The 19,052-nt window shown below is 50.3% G+C and overlaps 7 protein-coding genes across 7 annotated transcripts; 6 read left to right on the top strand and 1 right to left on the bottom strand.

Moving 5' to 3' along the window:
- Window positions 1-1,801: 1,801 nt before the first annotated feature.
- bgt1 (1,3-beta-glucanosyltransferase Bgt1) lies at window positions 1,802-2,871 on the top strand (the record flags this gene model as incomplete). Its single annotated transcript, XM_057257008.1, has 3 exons — window positions 1,802-2,061; window positions 2,125-2,418; window positions 2,475-2,871. 3 exons carry the CDS (start codon window positions 1,802-1,804, stop codon window positions 2,869-2,871), a joined length of 951 nt encoding a protein of 316 aa, XP_057104466.1.
- A 465-nt stretch (window positions 2,872-3,336) lies between these two features.
- N7479_009316 (uncharacterized protein) lies at window positions 3,337-4,734 on the top strand (the record flags this gene model as incomplete). Its single annotated transcript, XM_057257009.1, has 3 exons — window positions 3,337-3,604; window positions 3,658-4,054; window positions 4,107-4,734. The coding sequence occupies 3 exons, from the start codon at window positions 3,337-3,339 to the stop codon at window positions 4,732-4,734; spliced, it is 1,293 nt and encodes a 430-aa protein (XP_057104467.1).
- A 528-nt stretch (window positions 4,735-5,262) lies between these two features.
- On the top strand, window positions 5,263-6,383 carry N7479_009317 (zinc-dependent alcohol dehydrogenase family protein; the record flags this gene model as incomplete). The annotated part of the gene is made up of 3 exons (XM_057257010.1): window positions 5,263-5,430; window positions 5,484-5,811; window positions 5,833-6,383. The coding sequence occupies 3 exons, from the start codon at window positions 5,263-5,265 to the stop codon at window positions 6,381-6,383; spliced, it is 1,047 nt and encodes a 348-aa protein (XP_057104468.1).
- A 1,144-nt stretch (window positions 6,384-7,527) lies between these two features.
- On the top strand, window positions 7,528-14,286 carry N7479_009318 (putative myosin class II heavy chain (MHC); the record flags this gene model as incomplete). Its single annotated transcript, XM_057257011.1, has 1 exon — window positions 7,528-14,286. The coding sequence occupies one exon, from the start codon at window positions 7,528-7,530 to the stop codon at window positions 14,284-14,286; it is 6,759 nt and encodes a 2,252-aa protein (XP_057104469.1).
- Window positions 14,287-15,469: 1,183 nt separating this feature from the next.
- N7479_009319 (p24 family protein) lies at window positions 15,470-16,403 on the top strand (the record flags this gene model as incomplete). The annotated part of the gene is made up of 4 exons (XM_057257012.1): window positions 15,470-15,667; window positions 15,876-16,083; window positions 16,142-16,329; window positions 16,386-16,403. 4 exons carry the CDS (start codon window positions 15,470-15,472, stop codon window positions 16,401-16,403), a joined length of 612 nt encoding a protein of 203 aa, XP_057104470.1.
- Window positions 16,404-16,964: 561 nt separating this feature from the next.
- Window positions 16,965-17,799, top strand: N7479_009320 (uncharacterized protein; the record flags this gene model as incomplete). Its single annotated transcript, XM_057257013.1, has 2 exons — window positions 16,965-17,099; window positions 17,380-17,799. The coding sequence occupies 2 exons, from the start codon at window positions 16,965-16,967 to the stop codon at window positions 17,797-17,799; spliced, it is 555 nt and encodes a 184-aa protein (XP_057104471.1).
- A 137-nt stretch (window positions 17,800-17,936) lies between these two features.
- N7479_009321 (uncharacterized protein) lies at window positions 17,937-18,790 on the bottom strand (the record flags this gene model as incomplete). The annotated part of the gene is made up of 3 exons (XM_057257014.1): window positions 17,937-18,616; window positions 18,669-18,687; window positions 18,749-18,790. 3 exons carry the CDS (start codon window positions 18,788-18,790, stop codon window positions 17,937-17,939), a joined length of 741 nt encoding a protein of 246 aa, XP_057104472.1.
- Window positions 18,791-19,052: the final 262 nt, after the last annotated feature.

The following is a 19,052-nucleotide window of genomic DNA, read 5'->3' on the forward strand; positions in this document are numbered from 1 at the left end:
ATGGCGTTTTTCTTTCTTTTTCTATCGTCTAGATCGGCGATCATAGTCGGATATCATCATGCCCTATATGAATCATGTCAAAAATACTTTGTACGATAGAGCTTGTTAACAATAGCCGAAGCCTTACATGATACACCCGCACACCGTAGAAAAAGACCCGTGTAAGTCTAGCCACAATATAACGTTGGTTGCATTTGCATTCCACGCGGTCTCGGCTAACCCCAGGAACTACCAATCCACAGTTGTCATTGATCTAACATTCTGACAGGTCCACCCACATACCTACATCAATATGTAGGTAGGGCTCGCACGGAGTACATGACCAGTACCTTAATCTCAATCCCAACGAACACATTGGCTCTACCTGTCCTTTTGTCACCCATTCACATTTTCAAATTCTATCTACATGCGTGCGACCTGCTTAGACGGAAAACCGATTGCCAATACTGCTACTGAACCGGGTCCGGGCATCGATCTGGATTTCGAGCCGAAGCTGGGCTAGGCATGCCGGCTGTTAGATTCGGGCCTCCCGAGGGAACATCAGGGTCGTTTTGGGCAGAAGACATATGGGTTTGAGTGTGGAATTATAGATATTGGTAGCGGTGATGCGAATTCGAGATGAGGTCATACCTATTTACGTTGTACATACCCTTTTGTATTTGCTTTTATATGAGAATCATAGTTTAATTTTTAAAGATCTGCAGTCTGTTTTTATACTGTACACAAAGCTAGATATACCCTTGATATTGGGTACTATGTAGCAATGGAAATACAAAAAAAGCTGAGTCTCCGTTAGATGGAAAGTAATGTGTCTTCGAACTTCCTAGTAGTGAATTTCCCAGTAGTGACGTTGGGATGTCTCGATATGGTCCAGGATAGCAAACAGTATCACAGCGCCACCCCTTAATGGCCATTGACCAATCCACAACGAGAGGCAACCCTGGATATCCTGCATGGAATATGCATCTGCATTGACCATGGTCATTAGCTAAAACCTGCAGGTGGCATGAGCTATCTCAAACACAGTTTGGCTGCAAGGGACAAGTTCTGGGATGCACAAGCCAGACTGCATTGTGCCTAGAGCCGAAACAACGGCCGTGAAAAGAGGCCTGGCTGGCCAGATTCTAGTGAACCACAGGATATTCGGTTCCAAAGCCCATCTCTCTGTGGGTTTCTTCTCGGAGGCCATTAGGATCGACAATACTGTGGGCGATGTGGACCAAACGCGATATGGTTCTTCGCCATCCGATCGATTCCCCTAAGACTCTCCACATGGGGGCACGTTTCCAGGGATTTGAATCTGGCCACCTGGGCAATATCCTTTGTCAAGGTGACATCATGCCTGGTCATGAAAGATATCAAAGAAGCATTGAAGGCTGAAATTTTTAGGGAATTATGATCCGGTAGAAGAATAGAATATAAAGAGCTAAACCTGAAGGATAGATATAACTTGAAGTCCACACGAGACAATATACAAGGGGGAATAAAAAGAAAAATAAACTAGTCCAGACCTTTAAAGGGGAAATGTCTCATCCATGGTTCCAATTATAGCATAATCAATGCTAATTGGTTTAAACTTGACCCCTATAAACCCCCAAGTGGGGATTTCCCTCCACCTTAGAAAGTCCCACCCTGTCAGCCTGTCAGGGCCTAAACCCTCCCATTTTCCATCTCCAAGCCTTTGGGTCTTTCTGGTCCCTGACGTACCCTCTTCCACTCTTTTATAAACCCTTACATTCTTTACATTCCTTTTTTGTTACTTCCTGGTCGAATTCCCTCCTTTTATCGACCTCAATTCACAATGCGTACCTCTGGTCTTATTTCCCTCCTGTTGGCCGCTGCCCCGGCCCTGGTATCTGCTAAGGGTACTCTTGGTTTCTCCCTCGGTGACAAGAACCCCGATGGTTCCTGCAAGTCCACCAGCGACTATGAGGCCGACTTCGATGCCCTGAAGGGCCTGTCTACTCTCGTCCGTACCTACTCCGGCACTGAGTGCAAGACTCCTCAAAACATTCTGCCTGCTGCCAAAAACAAGGGCTTCAAGGTCGTTCTCGGCATGTGGTATGTCTTTGTTATCCCCCCCTAATTGGAACTTTTTTTTTGACCGGGCTTTTATTTTTTTAGGGTTGGCAAGCCTACCGATACCAAGAACCTGTTCGAGGAACCTTCCTTCAAGGGAGATTTCGCCGCCATCCAGAAGGCCATCCCCGGTTATGAGGACGTCATTCACGCCATCACCGTCGGATCCGAGACTCTCTACCGTGGTGACTTGACCGGACCTCAGCTCCACACTTATATCAGCCACGTTATGGATAATGTGCCCAAGGGTATCCTTGTCGGCACCGCCGAGAGCTGGAACAAGCTTGCTGACGGTACTGGTGACGCCCTGTTCACCCAGGAGCCCGTTGTGACCTATGTGTAAGTGGAAATGAAGCCAATGGAAGCTATCGCACTAATACTGACCCCCTCCATAGTTTGGCCAACGCTTTTGCTTACTGGCAGGGTGCTGCTGCCGATAAGGCCTACAAGACCTACTTCGACGATATGGTCGGTGCCATGGAGCACATCCAGAAGATTGCCGGTGACAACGCAGACAAGATCAACATTGTCACCGGCGAGACCGGCTGGCCCACCGATGGCGGCTCTGACTACGAGGATGCCAAGGCGGGTACCAAGAATGCGGAGAAGTTCTGGAAGACTGGTATCTGTGGAATGCTCGACTGGGGTGTTGACCTCTTCTACTTCGAGGCCTTCGATGAGTCCTGGAAACCCGATACCAAGGGTGACAACGGCGAGATGAAGGATGAGCAGCACTGGGGTCTGTTCACTGCCGAGCGCAAGGTCAAGTTCGACACCACCTGCCCCAAATAGATGTGTGACCATTTGTTCGCATCCAAGTGTCTTTGCTTTGATGCCTTGCCCGCGACTAGCGGTTTCTCTTTCAAATTGTATTGATTTATTCCGGGAATATTCATGTCCTACTCCAATGGAAATATGGTTTAATTGTTGTTGAGTGTATAAAACAAACCATAACATGGGCATTGCTGCAGCGTTGCGCTGGGTTCAAAATTCAATTACATCTAGAATCTCAGGGTCTGTGGTATTTACGCTGAACATAACTGCTATCGAGGCCAGAAACGGTTGCCTTTCCACCCATGTATTCATTAAATCACATGATTATTTGAATATCGACATGGTCTAACCTGAATGGGATTACTATGTACTTATGTAGTTCCTTCGAAGCCAGGCTGTGAGACACCTATAGTTAAGAACTGGGTATGTACCCTGATACCGGACGCGCACTTCCTCCGCACTCTTCAACGATTATTATTAAAAATGGAGCAGCCGGCCTTTATCTTCTTGAATATGACAGACGCGGCTACTCTCTCCCCGCCGGCTGCGAAGCGAATGAGGGCGCATATCACGAAAACCAACTTCGCCAAACGGCGCCAGCATGCTCCGCCGACCAGAGCAGAACAGAGAGAACAGAGAAAAGATCAATCGCGGCTGCTGAGCGAGAGCGAAACGCCCGCCAGCAATCAGAACATCACTATATCGTCAACCATCCCCACTGACCCCAATTCAGCTCGTGGTACAACGATTTGTAAGCATCAATCACTAGTTAAGAGTTGTAGAACATTGACTCATGGTCGACAGTCCACAAGCTTCAAGAACTAGTCTTTCTAGAAGGCAGACACTCGCCAGGCAGCGCAAGGGAAGCGGCATGGTTTAATCTTATTTCCTCAGACCCAGTGCTAACCGAAGCGACACTGGCGGTGGCGGTACGGCACTGGTCCCCCAGCGCCCCATGGCAGTTGAAAGCATATCGGCACTCATATGAAGCGGTCCATCTTATCAACCAGCGAATCATGTCGACGGGGACACGGACGGACGGTGTCCTCGGCGCAGTCACCACCCTAGCATTCGGGGCGACCCTGGAACAGGATGACGTGGCCTGGAATATTCATGTCATTGGTCTCGCGCATATGATCAAAGACAGAAAATCTCGCAGCATGAAGCCGCCGCCATCATGGATGACAAATTTGATTGTCCAGTTAGTGCATGCAACCCTCTTGGAATGAACCCACGACTGACTATTTCTATAGAGACTCCGTCAATGCCATCTTCAATTTCCCACGACTGTATCATGAGCACATTGTCGAAGCCTTGATTGATTACGATGACCAGAGAATCCCCATAATCAAAAGAATATGTGACAGTGTGATCCAGCTACAGGAAATGATCGAGTCCCATCATCAACACCAATTTGATCCAACTTCGGTGGCCCGAGAGATCGAGGAGCCACTGTCCCAGCTGCATTACGAAGTACGGGCTCTCCGAGCCACCGACGATGTATATGTCCAGGCCACCGCGCGAGCGATCGAACTGGTGCTCTATCTCCTCTGGCCATCGCAGTCGGGAGCTCACTTAACCCTCCTTGCTGGGGAACTGAAAGAAGCAATATGTCGATTTCCGATCAAAGGCTGCTCCTACATGAATTTTACTTCCTTTCCGCTGATGATTGGGGCTATTGCTGCCGACAAGGACTCGCTCCCTAGGGCATGGTTTGTTGACCGATTGACCCGGGAAGTACGAGCGATGCAGTTGCGTGGGTGGAACAGACCACTTAGCCTCCTGCAAAACAAGTATAATAATAACAACTCCACTCTTATGGGGCGATTTAAAGCTCTCTGGCAGGAATTATACTATGTCGCTAATGAGCTTAAGGATTGAACGAAGAATAGGACTTACAGTATGCCTGACCAGGCCATGGCTTTGTCTCATTTACTTCTAGGCCAATCACGAGGATTTAGCCCCAGAGAGCTTACGCTACGTTGTCAGCAAATGAACCGAATGCTTCCGTAACCAATAATCCTACCTAATGTGCCACTCAATCTGATTGTTCTAATTAGGAAAATCAGATTGGATTTTATTTGAAATCAGACAAGAACCATAACGTGCTTCTAGAAATATTTTGATACAATCATGAGGATTTAGTTCGGAGCTTATGCTGCCTTGTCGGCAAATGGACCGAATGCTAAACCAATCACTTTAAAGCGCCACTCAATCTGAATTTCCTAATTGGGAATATCAGATTAATTAGGAAAACCAGATCGGAAGTCGACTGAAATCAAACAAGAGCCTTCTCGTTCTTCCAGTAATATTTAAATAATGTCCTCGACCCCCTCCGATTCTGATATCCTCTTCTATCACCACTACAAGCCCCTTCATCTCCCCCAAACCACGACGACGACTTGAACCATGGCCAGACAATGGGTTCTAACGAGCCAGGAAGGCTTCGAGACCTCCCTGGAGTATCAGCAGGATGTCAAAATACCATCAGCCCACGAATTGGGTCCCCGTGAGGTTCTTGTTCGCATGCATGCTGCGAGTTTGAACTATCGCGAAATAATCATCCCAGGTCCTGTGGTATGCTTGAATCCCACCTGCACAATGCCGTATTATAAGCTAACCTTATTGAGGCCGCCATGGGTCCGATCACGCCACCGCTCATTCCAGGCTGTGACGGCGCTGGCATAGTAGAAGGCCTGGGGTCGTCTGTGCGCGATTTCAGTCTAGGCGATCGAGTACTCACGCACGTCGCTTCTAAACTCGCTGAATCTCGTGGAGACGATGCACTGGCGGGCCTAGATGATGCGCATGCCTGCCTCGGTCAAGGATCTGATGGTACGCTTCGATCCCATGGTGTTTTCTCTGAAGCGGGTCTTGTCCACGCGCCCAAGTCTCTCGACTTGCTTCCTGCTGCTACGTTGTGCTGCGCATGGGCTGCCGCGTGGAACGGCCTGTTTGGTTAAAAGGGTCGGGAAGCAGGACCGGGCTCGTGGGTGCTTGTTCAAGGCACCGGCGGGCTTAGTATTGCAGCTCTGCAGCTCGCTGTGGCAGTCGGTGCGACTGTGATCGCGACCACATCGTCTGAGGAGAGGGCGGCTCGTCTAAAGACTCTGGGTGCAACGCACGTTATCAATTACCAGGTCAATCCGAAAAGTTGGGGTGAGGAAGCCCGACGCCTGACTCCTGATGGAAGAGGCGTGGATTTTGTCGTCGATGTTGGTGGCAATGAAACCCTCCCTCATTCGCTGGCGGCTGTGCGGGTGGATGGAATTGTTCTAGCCATGGGTCAAGTTGGGGAGTCCACCGTCGATGCTGTGCCAATGTTCGCCGCTCTGCTGCATACGTGCATTGTTCGTGGCAGTCTGGCCCACAGCCGCAACCAATTTCGGGAGTTGATTCGCTTCATTGATGACCACAAGATTGTGCCGGCGGTCGATGATGTGGTATTCGAGCTGGCCGAGGCAAAGAGTGCATACAGGCGTCTCAAGAATAAGAAACACTTTGCTAAAGTTTTGATCAGGATTGATTGATCAAAACTTTAGCAAAGTGTTATATCAATTCGTGCTATATAGTAATCTCTTCTTATAGCGAAATAGAATACGGAAATGCCATTTCATCAAGATACAAGTCCAGCTTTTCAAGGCGATAGATATTGAATATTACTAGTATGTTGTAGTAGAGAAATAACCTTCAGCCAGCAGGGGTTCCCAACTGCGCAACAGGCATAGCCCGGTGCCCGTAAACAAAACAGTAACCAATCAACATGGAGGCACAAACACCCTGGGACTCCTTTACTGAAAAATACACGCTGATTGGCTTATGAACTGACAGCTCATTAGTCATACTGCTAATATGGCCTCTGGATGGTACGGTCGGGTCGAATCCATGGAAAGCTCCTTTTCTACCCCTGAATCTCCAATTTCATTGTTTACATTTTAAAAGCAAGGGGAAAGCCATGAGAACACAGTATACTCCGTGCAATCCTTAACTTTTCACCTGGTAAAAGGGTCACTTAAATCAGATTCAATGTCAGATATCTCCGTACATGTGCGTTATACGTACTTTGTACTCCGTACAAAGTACATGAGTAGAGGTAGCACTGTCAGGCCAACAAGACAACAAAGCTAAAGCCAACGGCCTCGGTCTGTGCTAACCAAATAATAAGCGTTGAATGGACCTATAGTACCCTTGACACCGCATTAGCTCGCGTTACCCACAGTCTAGGAGGTACCCAGTACGGCGATCCAATACCCGTGACGTCCGTCCTTTTTTTCCCCTTAGTTCCCCATCCTAGTCTTCGATGTTTTTCACTCGAGCGTGCTTCTGACCTCTCCATTCTTTTTATTTCGCAGAGTTTGCCTATCCAAAAAGCAAAAAAGACAACCTGTACACTATCTCGCCACAGGTTGTCTTGCCAGCGGTGGTCTTCAATTCCGGTTTGATTTCCATGCGTCAACATTCTGGACGATAAGCGGAGCGGCAAGCAAGTGCTTGCTGCAGGAGTCGACACGGAAGGTGTGTGTGTATGCATTGATTCTGCCTCCCTTTTGAAACCTCGGGATTATGGAATTGGCCGCCCTACTCCGCACTGCCACGCGATTTAGACTTCATTCTTCAACTCCCTTGATTCAATCGCTCTCGACCCCTCCAAATATGCCAGTCTAACCACCCTGGATGACTACAGATTTAGATCACTCCGTCTCTTCCGCCACCTCGGCACCTTCTCCACAGTTCCACTCGCGGGACACGCGCCTTGTCCGTGAATCGCGTCTGGCTCCCTCATTACTCTTGTCTTCTCCGCCATCAGGAGACTCGAGCCCGTCGACCGTTGGTTCTCCCGGTCAACGAACCTCTCCGCGGAGTATCACCCTCGAGCCCCCGCCTCTCCCATTCCTATCCTCATATCGCAGAACCGAAGACTCTCAGCCCTCTTCGCCGGTCAATCGCGAGGCGGAAAGCAGTATCTATTACACCACCGCGTGGGGATCCCCATATGCAGCACCTAGCACTCGGAGACTGTCAGTGAGCAATAGCCAACAAGAATCCGCTGGGGTAGACCGCGGATCTAGTCCCATCTCGCCCGTCTCGTCAGTAGCCAACCGCACTGAATTCCCGAGATCTAGTGCCGCCAACGACGACACACTTGCACCCGTGGACCATAGTCTCGCTACCAAGAACGGAGAGAAATCAATACGGGACTTTACGCAGGATTGGATCAATCAGTACCTTACCGGTCAACCTAGAACGGAGCGCAGCAATTGGCTCAGCGACGACTCAGGAAGTGAAGCGCCATCCTTCATCACTGCGAGAAACCACTTTGCCGACGACACTTCGGACGACTGGCTTGGTTTAGAAGACGACTTTCGGTCCGACGATCTGTTGAGAACTCCGACGCTCTCTGATTTCGTCGGGAAGAAAGCGGCCGCGCGTGCAAAGGTCAACAAAACTTTGCACAAACGCGCTGATACCCTGCGCCAGGAGGACTTTTGGGGGTTTGCTTACGATAGAGATCCACTACTAAGCAATATGTCCGACTTAAACACACCTACCCTTGAGGTAAACTCGCCGGTAGAGAAGCCGTTACCTCCTCCGCCCGCAGACGCGACGGAGGCCACTGCAGATATGGAAGACCCCTTCAACCCAGTTCCATTAAAAACACAGGTCTCTGATATCAACGGATCAGTCACCCAAACGCCACGGCGGAGAAAGAAGCTGGTTTGGCATGGGAAAGCCTGCATAATTGAGCTGCCACATGACGATAAGAGAGGCTCGGAACATGGGTATCGTCTCCTAACGCCCGCCGACGTTCAACAGCGAATGCAAGAATGGGAGACCAAAGGATACGATGTTCGTGGATTCACCATCGGCGATTCCGAGGATCCTTCCATAATGACAACGCTAGGAGGCCTCAGCCGACCCCTATACCCCGACCCATATGACCTCCATGAAATTTCCAAGAGCGAACCGCTTGTCGTCAACTTCCCAGACAGGGCTAAGTGGGAGGCTTATATTACCGAGCTCCAAGAAGAAAAGCTACGCGCTCTGGGAGTGTCATTCGGTGACGATGAACCTGAACAATCCATTTCACCCGATTACTCGCTCAACCCCAGTGGTACTCCTTTCCCTGGCCTTGTCGCATCCTCGCCAATGCCTACTGCATCTGCAGCGGGGAATCCCCTCGGCCATATTCACCCATTTTCGCCTCACTTTAATCAACCAGCAATGCTCCCACCCGGTGCAATGGGATCCATGGCATCACCTGCTTCGCAATTCGGTATGCAGACACCATTCATGGGGGCGGAGCAAAATATGATGGGCGGATTCCCCTTCCAATTCCAGCCTACGCTTCCTGCTCAGGGATCCATGACCCCCCAAGGCTTCATAAACGCTCGACAGGCAACTTCTTCGGTTGGCCCAGGGGCAATGGGCAACTTTTCTTCCATGCTATCACCGGTGTCTCCGCTGCATGACCAAGGGTCCTTCCATACCGGATTCAATGATAAGGGTGTTTTCGATGATCAATTTGGCCATGGTATGCACCAGGAAGGCCTGCCGTACCAGGCTCCCCAGACTCCGGTCAATGGACACCCTGATCATTTCCACACATCAAACGTCGAAATTGCCCAGCCTACACCTCGAGGCCACGGCCATAATCTGAGCGAAACCCTGCAAAGGGGACTGGACCAGATGACACATACCGATTACCATCTGGAAGACTCGATCGACCGCCAATTAGAGGATGATTATCGTGATAGCAACAGCCATGCAGGTCTGAATCCCGGCATGCTGAAGTCGCGATGGGGATTGCCAGAAAATGAACACCACGCACAGAACCCTTCCCACCTCCCACTTCATTCCTTCGCCCAGCACCAACTCCCTCACCAATTCTTCGGAGACCAATACCAACAACACAATGGTCATGATGCTTCTGATCTCGATACAAACCCCAGTGTTGCAGGTACACCGCAAACTCGGCAAGGGCCGTGGCACGAGAACCAGGCTAGCGGCCACTCCTACCATGGAGGCCATCAATCGCAGCTCTCGATCTCATCGCTCAACGTTGCAGCCAAGGAATTTGATCCTACCGCATCGTTCAATTCCCAGCCTGCGCCGTTTGGCAATGATCCATTCCAGTTCGGCGGCAGGGGCGAGCAAGGATTCGGCTTTGCCCCGCCTCCCTCGTTTGCGCCTGGTACCAGCCTGAATGGCTCAATCGGTCCCAAGCGGAACCACAATGCCAGTGGTAGTGGCACATTCAAGTTCTCCGCCGCATCGTTCAATGTCGACGCACCTGTTTTCAACCCCAACCCCTCTATCAGCCTCAACTCGGATGCCAGCTCCACGCAGCCTCTGGCTAGTCGCACCAAGATATTCGGTGACATCGACATCAGCGAGATCTCCACACCCGATAAGAAGTCCAAGGCTATTCCTATTGTGCGACCCGATGATATTGAACAGGATAGCAATAGAAAAGAACAGGCTGTTGAAGACGATACCAATGGCCGGCCTGTTCCTATCGACCGCCACAAGCGTGCGCGTCGTGGTGTTGGCCACGCTGAAGGCGAGGCTAGATATAGTATCTCAACCAATCCTCTAGGCGAGGCGGGCAATGCTCAAGCTTTGAGTGCGCTTTATGCTGTGGCCGAGGGTAAGGAGAATGTCATGCCTAATGAGGACAATCCGGTTGAGCGGACAGATACCCCTGTCAGCGAAGCTGAAACTTGGACTTTGTTCGATGCGAAACGTGATGCTGAGAATATGTCTGAAACTGGATCACCAATCCGGGCGCAGACTTCTAAAGACATTGTTGTTGAAGAACGCGAACCGAGGGAACCTGCTGTAGGAGATACTACGTCTGTCACTGTTTCGAGGGGTGTTGAACATGCTCCTCATGGATCTAGGACCTCGGTCAAAGGCACTACGCTGTCGGCTAATGCCCGGCCTTTCGAGTTCAAGCCTGCTGTTTCAGAGTTTGTTCCCACGACCGTTCAGCCATCTAGCCTTGCTGAGCCAACGCCTCGCGATGAAAATGTCATTGAGGAGCAGTCCATCGAAAACTCTGTCAAGAGTCCCGCTGAAAGTAAATCCATGCAAGCCGGACTTATGGCTTCTCGCTTCGCTGCCACGAGCCCACCTAAGGCGACCACTTCGCCGGATCACCGTGCTGGGTCTGAGGCCAATACTCCAACCCGCGTGGAAACACAATTTATCACTCGCCAACCTAAGCATTACGACAGCCCATGGGACTCTGAAGATGACTCGCCTGATGACGAGGAGCTGAATGCAGTTATGGAACAACTAAACGATGACGACGCAGATGTCGGCATCGAGCGGCACGCGACTCCTTACCAAACAATCCACGCAACACCCTTCCAACCGAGACACGACCACTTCACGGAGTCGATGGGTGGTCCCACAAAAGAACAGCGCTTTGGTTCTGCGGAGGCCCGAAGTGAAGCCCCCAGCCCAAGCCCCGGTGGAGTCCCCAAGACCTACAGGCTCAGCATTCCCAGGCTTGGCTCGGACATCGACGCCAACAGCAATGCTACCTTCTCGCCACAGAAGAGCCTCATCTCTCGTCTCCAGTCCCCTGTTCGCCATCTTATTACTGAGAATGACCATGTCAGTGACTGGGATGACATGATCTCCGCCGGTGAAGACGAGAAGTTCTTGAACCGTAACCGCTTCTTCGACCGTCGCATCAACGATCTTGTTGGCTCCGCCATCGACGAGCGCTTAGGTCCTATGGAACGTGCTTTGGCTGTCATTCAGCAGTCTGTGGCTTCTATTGCCACTGATACTGCAAGCAGAAAGGTCTTCCGCGGCACATCCGCCGAGATGGAAGACAGTGATGCCGATGATGAGGATGATGATGCTGAGGAAACTTCGATTCGCGATCGTTCCCCCCACAATATGAGAGAACGTAAGCTGGAGATGCTCAAAAATGTTGTCATGGAAGCTTTGGTTACCCATGACATTCCTCAGCGCATTTCCCCGCACTCCAGCCACAGCGAGATGGCGCAGCTCAAGGAAAGCATTTCTGAACTGCAGGCTCTCACGATCAAGAAGCTCGCTCAGGACCCTGTTGGTGATATGCGTGAGATACTCGAGGAAGCCATGGCCAAGCAATTGGCTCAGCAGGTCGCCTTGCAGAAGCCCCCGAGCCCGCGTCTTTCGGAGGCCGAGGAGATTGGTGCTGACAGCCTTATGCTTCAGATCGACGGCCTAAAGAGCATGTTGCGAGTTGCTGATGAGCGTGCTGAGCAGGAGTATAAGGATCGCCGCGATGCGCAGGATGCTATATCCGAGCTCCAGCGACTATTGAAGTTTGCTGAGGAAGATGCTGCTCGCCACAGTGCTGCTGCAGAGGATGCCGAGTCTCGTCTCCTACAGTTCAAGGAAGAGAAGATTCCCTACTTTGAGAAGATGCAGTTCCGCACCGAGTCTCTTTTGGAAGAGAGCGAGACGCTCAAGGTCACTATCGCTGAGCTGTCCACGAAGAATATCGCGCTTGAGGGTACCCTCGACGAATACCGTCTTTCCAGTGATACCTTCCGCCGCCAACTGGATACTTCCAAGGGTGAGAACAAGTCTCTTCATGAGACTATCGATCACCTGAGAACTCGTATTGAGGATAGCATGATCTCACGCCAGAATCTCACTGAAAAGTTCGATCGTCTTCAAGATGATATGCTCAGTGTCACTGCTGATATCACTCGTGATCAAGCTTCCTGGCGCAGAAAGGAGGAAGAGCAATCCGCTAGGTACAATGAGCTGCGCGCGTCGCACTCTCGCGAGCTCCAATTGCGCGAGAAGCTCGAGGAGGATGTCCGCAAATTCGAAATAAACGAGCGAGAGGCCACTAAATTGAGGTTCATCCAGGACCAATCTCAGCGAGAGAATGCTAGACTGGAGGAACTGATTACCAGCCTGCGGGCGGAGAACCATGACTTGCAAATCCAGGCTGCCCGATTTGAGCGGGAGTTCATCGAAGCCCGTGAAAGTAGCCATGCCGAGATCCAACGCACTCGCACCTCGATGGAAGCAGACCTTGAAGCTTCTAATAGTCAGGTTAATATTGTGCGTGCCGAGCTGGAGGCCCAAATTCTTCGTCTGGAGACCCAACTTGAAAATACTCGCATGGATACAGATACTGCTCGCGAGCGCTACGAGCTTCTCCTCGAAGAAGCCCAGGACTCAAAGGTTACCGCCCTGGCTGCTAAGGACCTTGCCATCGATGAGACGCGCAAGATTCACGAGCGCGTTCTCAATGACTTGCGTGAACGTCACGCTCGCGCTTTGCATAACTCTTCGGAGGATCGTGCACGCGGTGAGAGTCATAACATGGAGCGCATGGCTTTGTCCGAGGACAAGGCTAAGCACCTGCAAGAGCGCGTGAACCTCCTTGAAGAGAAGCTTGAGATCGCTCAAGCTGCTGCCCGTGCTGCTGCTGAGGCAGCCCACAGCGCCAAGGCAATCCCCATCCCTGCTCCAGATGCTGCACCCTCGCACTCGCGGGCAACGCCATCCATGTCCTACAACAAGGGATCTGCAGAGCCCGAGCGAATCTCCCCTCAAGCCCTGCGTGAGTCAATCTTTGTCCTCCAGGACCAGCTCCAGCAGCGCGAGACACGCATCGAAGAGCTCGAACAAGAAGTTTCCGCAATTGATAAAGACGCGCCAAATAAGATTAAGGAGAAGGACACCGAGATTACCTGGCTTCGTGAGCTCTTAGGCGTCCGAATCGATGACCTACAAGACATAATCCAGACCGTGTCCAAGCCCGCATTCAATCAGCAAGCTGTCCGCGACGCAGCCATCCGTCTTAAGGCCAACCTCCAAATGCAGCAGCAAGAAAAGGAACGCCTAACAACCGGCAACCTCCCCTCCCTCGCTGACATTGCCGCCTCACCCCGCTCCCTCCCTCTAGCCGCAGCCGCCGCCTGGGGAAATTGGCGCAAAGGGCGCGAATCTGCCACCAACTCTTCTGACCAGACCCCGTCAAAGCCCAGCAATGCGAGCACTTTCCTGTCCGGCCTTCTAACGCCCCCGAGCTCCCACGCCCGAGCGAACGGTACTGGCTCGCAGACTAGTGCTGCCGCGAGGTTCGCGCAAACTCGCCCCCTGAGAGGCCCAAGACGTGGCTCGGTTCGTAGCCAGGCGCCTATCACGGAACCGCCTCAAACGCCGCCTCTTCTCCGCCGCTCAAGTTATGACCATGACGCTGAGCCGGCGCACTACGAGGATGGGAGCTTCGCGGATGAGAACGAGAGTACCGTGGACGGGATGGTTTCGGCTTCGCCGAAATCGAGGGACGATGACGGCCCATTCGGGCCTCAGATCGACGAGGCTGAAGCTGAAGAAAGTGATATTCAGATTCAGGCCGACGCTGACGTCTCATCTTCGGACGAAGCCTCTACTGAGGAAGAGTGATTCAGCTGCCCTTGATCATTACCTGTAGATTGTTCTGGACTTTTCATCTCATCTCGGTGTTTCCTTGTTTTCTTTTGCTTCCGAAAAATGACTACAGAGCGATTCATCGATCTGTGATACCTTTGCTTTTTATCGTTTACTGCTATCTCTGCGTTTGGTGCCAGCGCCAATTTCTCGAATTTCTCTCCTCTCGTTACATCCATATTCCCCCTTTCGACATACATCCCTATCTTCCGGCTTCATGGCCGTTGATCAATGTTTGCGTTTTCGGATTTGATACCACGCCGTTATTTCGCTTGCTTTCCTACTTCCCCGTCCCCTCCCCAACCCCCGAAGACCTTGTACATTGAATATCCTACTTTACATTTTTTTCCATGTCCTATCGTTTGCATCCCTTCTATACATACTAATAGTCAATCTCTGCCGCTCTTTACTTTCTGATTGTTCTATATTATCCATCCGCCCCCTTTTGTGTGATATCGTTGTCGGATGTAGCCGTGTTTATAGTCACGCTTCCCCATTGCATCTACTAGCTTCTTGTAGCTTATTACTGTTCAAGTGTTTATTATTTCCAAATAAATTCAGACTACTTCCTATATTGTTGTCATAGTAATGTCCTCGTTGAAGTGTCAATCTCCCTTGTAGCCGCATGTGAGCTGAAGGCCTTGTCTGTTGCAGATATCAAGCCTCTCGTTCAGCGAGATTTATGGCTCACTGGGAATCAAGTTAAGCCAAAATTCACATCCTCTGCTGTAGGTATTTGGTTACTAATAGAAACTTAGATATATTGTGTGGTGTTTGCTTACTTGTTGCTTGAAATCGGTCAGTTAGAGCTTTTTTGTTATTGCTAGTTAACATCAGTAGGTTTGCAATTGATACACAGTGCAACAATATATATATTGTGGTACATCTTGCCAATTTTCAAATCTAGATGAATGTGAATCCTATGGGAGACTTGATAAATTCAATAAATAGATATGGACAGACCAATTATACATATTCTAATATAAATCCACCTAAGAGTATATATCGAGCCAAGAATCTTAAGGCGGAGCGGTGTTTATTGAAAGTGGTCCGAGCGCTGCCAATTGACACCTTGCGCGTTGACGGCCAACACCAACATCACCATCCACTCACTCGTCAATTCCCCCAGACTCACCGGAGTCAGCCGAAACCTGCAATTATGCGATTCTCAACAAGCACCATCCTGGTCACCGCGCTGGGGTGGATCACCGCCGCGACCGCACACACTATCCAGCTTAAGGCTCACTCACGAGAATGCTTCCACGAGTCACTGCACCGCGACGATGTTATGACTGTCACTTTCCAGGTTGGAGATCGGGAGTTTGGAGGGAGTGGAAACCTTGAGGTTGATTTCTGGGTATGAAATATTCCGGTCCGGGTTTTGGTGTTGGGGTGATTTGGTTGTCGCTCGGGAGTCCCCTTCTGCTCCGATAGTGGCTCTGGCATGGGGCATCGGATCCAGAAATCGAGAGATCTACAATTTCTGGAATTCGCCCAGCTGCTCTATCGGGATGGAGGGACTATTCAAATTGAGAACGGAAATGCTAACGCTGAGTTCGCGGTAGGTCGAGGATCCCCTGAGAAACCGCCAGTACTTCAAGCAAGCCGTTGCCTCCGATGATTACTCCTTCACCGCACAGGCGGACGGCAAATACAACTACTGCTTCAGCAACGAGGGCTGGACCTCGAACTCCAAGGAGGTTTCCTTCAACGTCCACGGAATTGTCTACGTGCCCGAACACGAGATGGCGCAGGATCCCCTCGAGGTCGAAGGTGAGCGCAAGGAAGAACAACGGAAGAATATTGAGACTGATCCTCTGCTACTATATAGTTCGCAAACTTTCCGAGGCTTTGTCGCAGGTGAAGGATGAGCAGTCATACATTGTTGTGCGCGAGCGAGTACACCGCAATACCGCAGAGAGCACCAACGGCCGCGTGAAATGGTGGAGTATGTTCCAGCTTATGGTGGTTATTGGCGAGGGTGTGTTCCAGGTGTGGTGGCTCAAGCGATTCTTCGAGGTACGTGGATTTCTTTGATCGAGATCTAGGACGAGATATTAACACTCGATATGCAGGTCAAGCGCGTGGTCTGAACCATATTTGCCGTCTTCTATTGATCAAAAACATCTCCTTTTCCCTTGTGTTATGCATTGACGAGCGGCAATTGTGGATTTTGGTATTCCTGGGCCAGTTCGTTTTCAGCGCGATTTACCAGGATAAATTTATCACGTTTTCACGTCACAGTGTCATGCGATCATCAAGTCTATTAATATATGTAAACCTATACTACCACAGTAACTAGATGATATGACTTGTATACTTGCGTAGTGTGTTTTAGATGTTGGTCCTGAGGGTGCAGCGGCCGGCAAACCGCAACAGAAAACTGCAGACTACGTGAATTTAGATCTAATTGATACATATGTAGTAACGCCGCATGTTTCCGCGAAAAAGGCTCTATACAAATTTCAAGGGATCCCTTGCAATCTTTTTTAATTTCGGGTATCCATACTTGACCCCGCAACTTAGTACTAGAGACAAAGTACAATCGCAGTTCTCTCAATGCAAGGGAAGAAAGAAATTCAACTATCGAGAACCAGGCCGTGTCACCACCTTACATGGAATTCTACCTACTTTGTAGGTACATGTAGATAGTGATGGGCCTCGAGGGAAACTCCAGCTTCTCTTTGAACAACCCTGATCCCAGCGATCCGCTCTTTCATGTTTGCTGGGGCCGACAGTTGTGTTCAAGCTGTCTTATTGATGACGTTTCCTGCAGCTGGTGTGCTATAGTATGTTAAACCCTCCTTTGCTGACCCTGATCTGTTGACGTTTTAATCGCAATGGTCTCCCTTCCTGATCGCTTTCATTCTATATGCACAAGCTCGCCACCATATGCGTTTTATATCCTGCTCCCTTGCGTCTTAGATCCCCAGAATGGAGAGAGGGGGTTCAAGGCCACAATTACCACGGAATAAATTATTGCCTTTGCTTTGACTCGATCAGCAAGATTAGACGCATGATCTTCTGCTCTGCGCTGGAAGAAGCTGACTATTGATTTCTATGCCATAGTCCTCAACCTGTGTTCCAAACCCGTCGCGGTTTCCAATATTTGCGCCTTTCGGCTCGGCAACAATATGCCCCCTTGGCTCCAAGAAGAGATGGGAGCTGAGAGCTCCGCCATTTGGGTGTCACGCTAGTACCCTGACTGTTATGTCAGTAACAGGCGCTGTGCTTGCGACAGTGGCGTTGGGCGCGGTAGGGGTTGGGTTGGTTTGGCTTATACGCTGGACCCGGTGGCGTCGCAAGGGAGCAAAGCATGGACAGTCCGACGAGGAAGAGGAGGGGCCATCTAGGTGGCGAGATTGGAATTCAGGATTTGCATTATCTGCTGGTCTCTTTTCTCACTGGAGGCGGATAGAGTGTGTAACTGAAGAGTGTGTAACTGAAATCGAGGAGAGGGAAGGAGAGGAGACAAGACCACTGTTGTAGGAAAATTAAATCAGAGGCGGCGATTGCTATATTTACATCTATAAGAACATGGAATGCTAACAAAATCCTGGAAATATAAGGTACATGCAGGCTATTCGGGGTTTTCTGGTGTATTGTTGTGCAACTTGCTATACAAATCAAGCCGCGCAATTGATCATATCGCGTACAACTAAAGCAATCTCCTCCGCAGTCTGTTTCTTCCTTGGAATTAGATGCCCCGCTCCATGATCAAATAGATCAGCGCTGTCTGGATCACACATGTTGTACAGGGCCATTGACCCGTCAAGGAACGGATCCGACGCACCGACAACATGGCAGGTGGGAATAGTGATCGGTTCTTCAATATAGTCGTCAGCAGTAAGAAGCTTACCAGTTACTGGGTGCACTGGTGGCCATCCGCTGAAAAGAATCGCCAATTTAAGTCGCGGTATCCGACCAAGTTCTCTCTCCCTTCGTTGCTCCTCGAGAATAAGTGAAGCAGCAATTTGAGCGCCTTCAGAGAATCCAATCACACCATCGATGTCATTTTCATCGTCAAGAATGCCAACCAAACGGTCCATGACCTCAGCGATACACGAGAATGTGGGATCACCTGCTGCCTTTGTGGCGGCTTTCATTGCCTCTTCCGGGGTGTCGCGTTTCGGGAAGTCGCTCATGTTGGTATGGACCAGTGCAGGTCCATCGACCTTGATGAAGGTGTAGTTGGGTGGCGGACCAAAAAACCCTGCAAATTCTGGGGGAACATGTACTTCAGTGGTTCCCTGCGTGTAGTGGAAGCTGGCATTTCCATTGGATGCGAGGGCATCGCAGAACGGGCCTGGACCCACCATTAGTCTCTTTCAACATTCATCGCTTCAATTGGAGCTTACCTAGCTGTGTTTTGAGAGCCTATTATTTAGTCAGCGTCAACTGGATGATTTCATTCCACGTGAAAAAAATGCTTGAATACCTTGGCGCTGCAATATCCTCCTGGGAGGCAGAGAAACTTCATCACGATGAGCTACTGGGGAATATGTTTGGAGAAAAACGTGAGGTGAAATATCTCTTGGAGTGTTCTATAAAAACCCCGTCGATGCAAGGAGGTACCAAGAGATTGTGCCATCAGGAATCTGCAGGGTGCTCGGGGACTCGGGGATTTTGACTCTGTGGATGGAATGTACGGAGTACGCACCCTCGCCTTAGCAAGGGCATTAGAACAAAGACTATCCAAACCATCCATACATGGGCAATATCAGATACTGGTCCCGATCTGC

Source organism: Penicillium vulpinum (assembly GCF_028829585.1).
Source record: "Penicillium vulpinum strain IBT 29486 chromosome Unknown utg000004l_segment0_segment0, whole genome shotgun sequence".
Classification (NCBI taxonomy): Eukaryota; Fungi; Ascomycota; class Eurotiomycetes; order Eurotiales; family Aspergillaceae; genus Penicillium; species Penicillium vulpinum.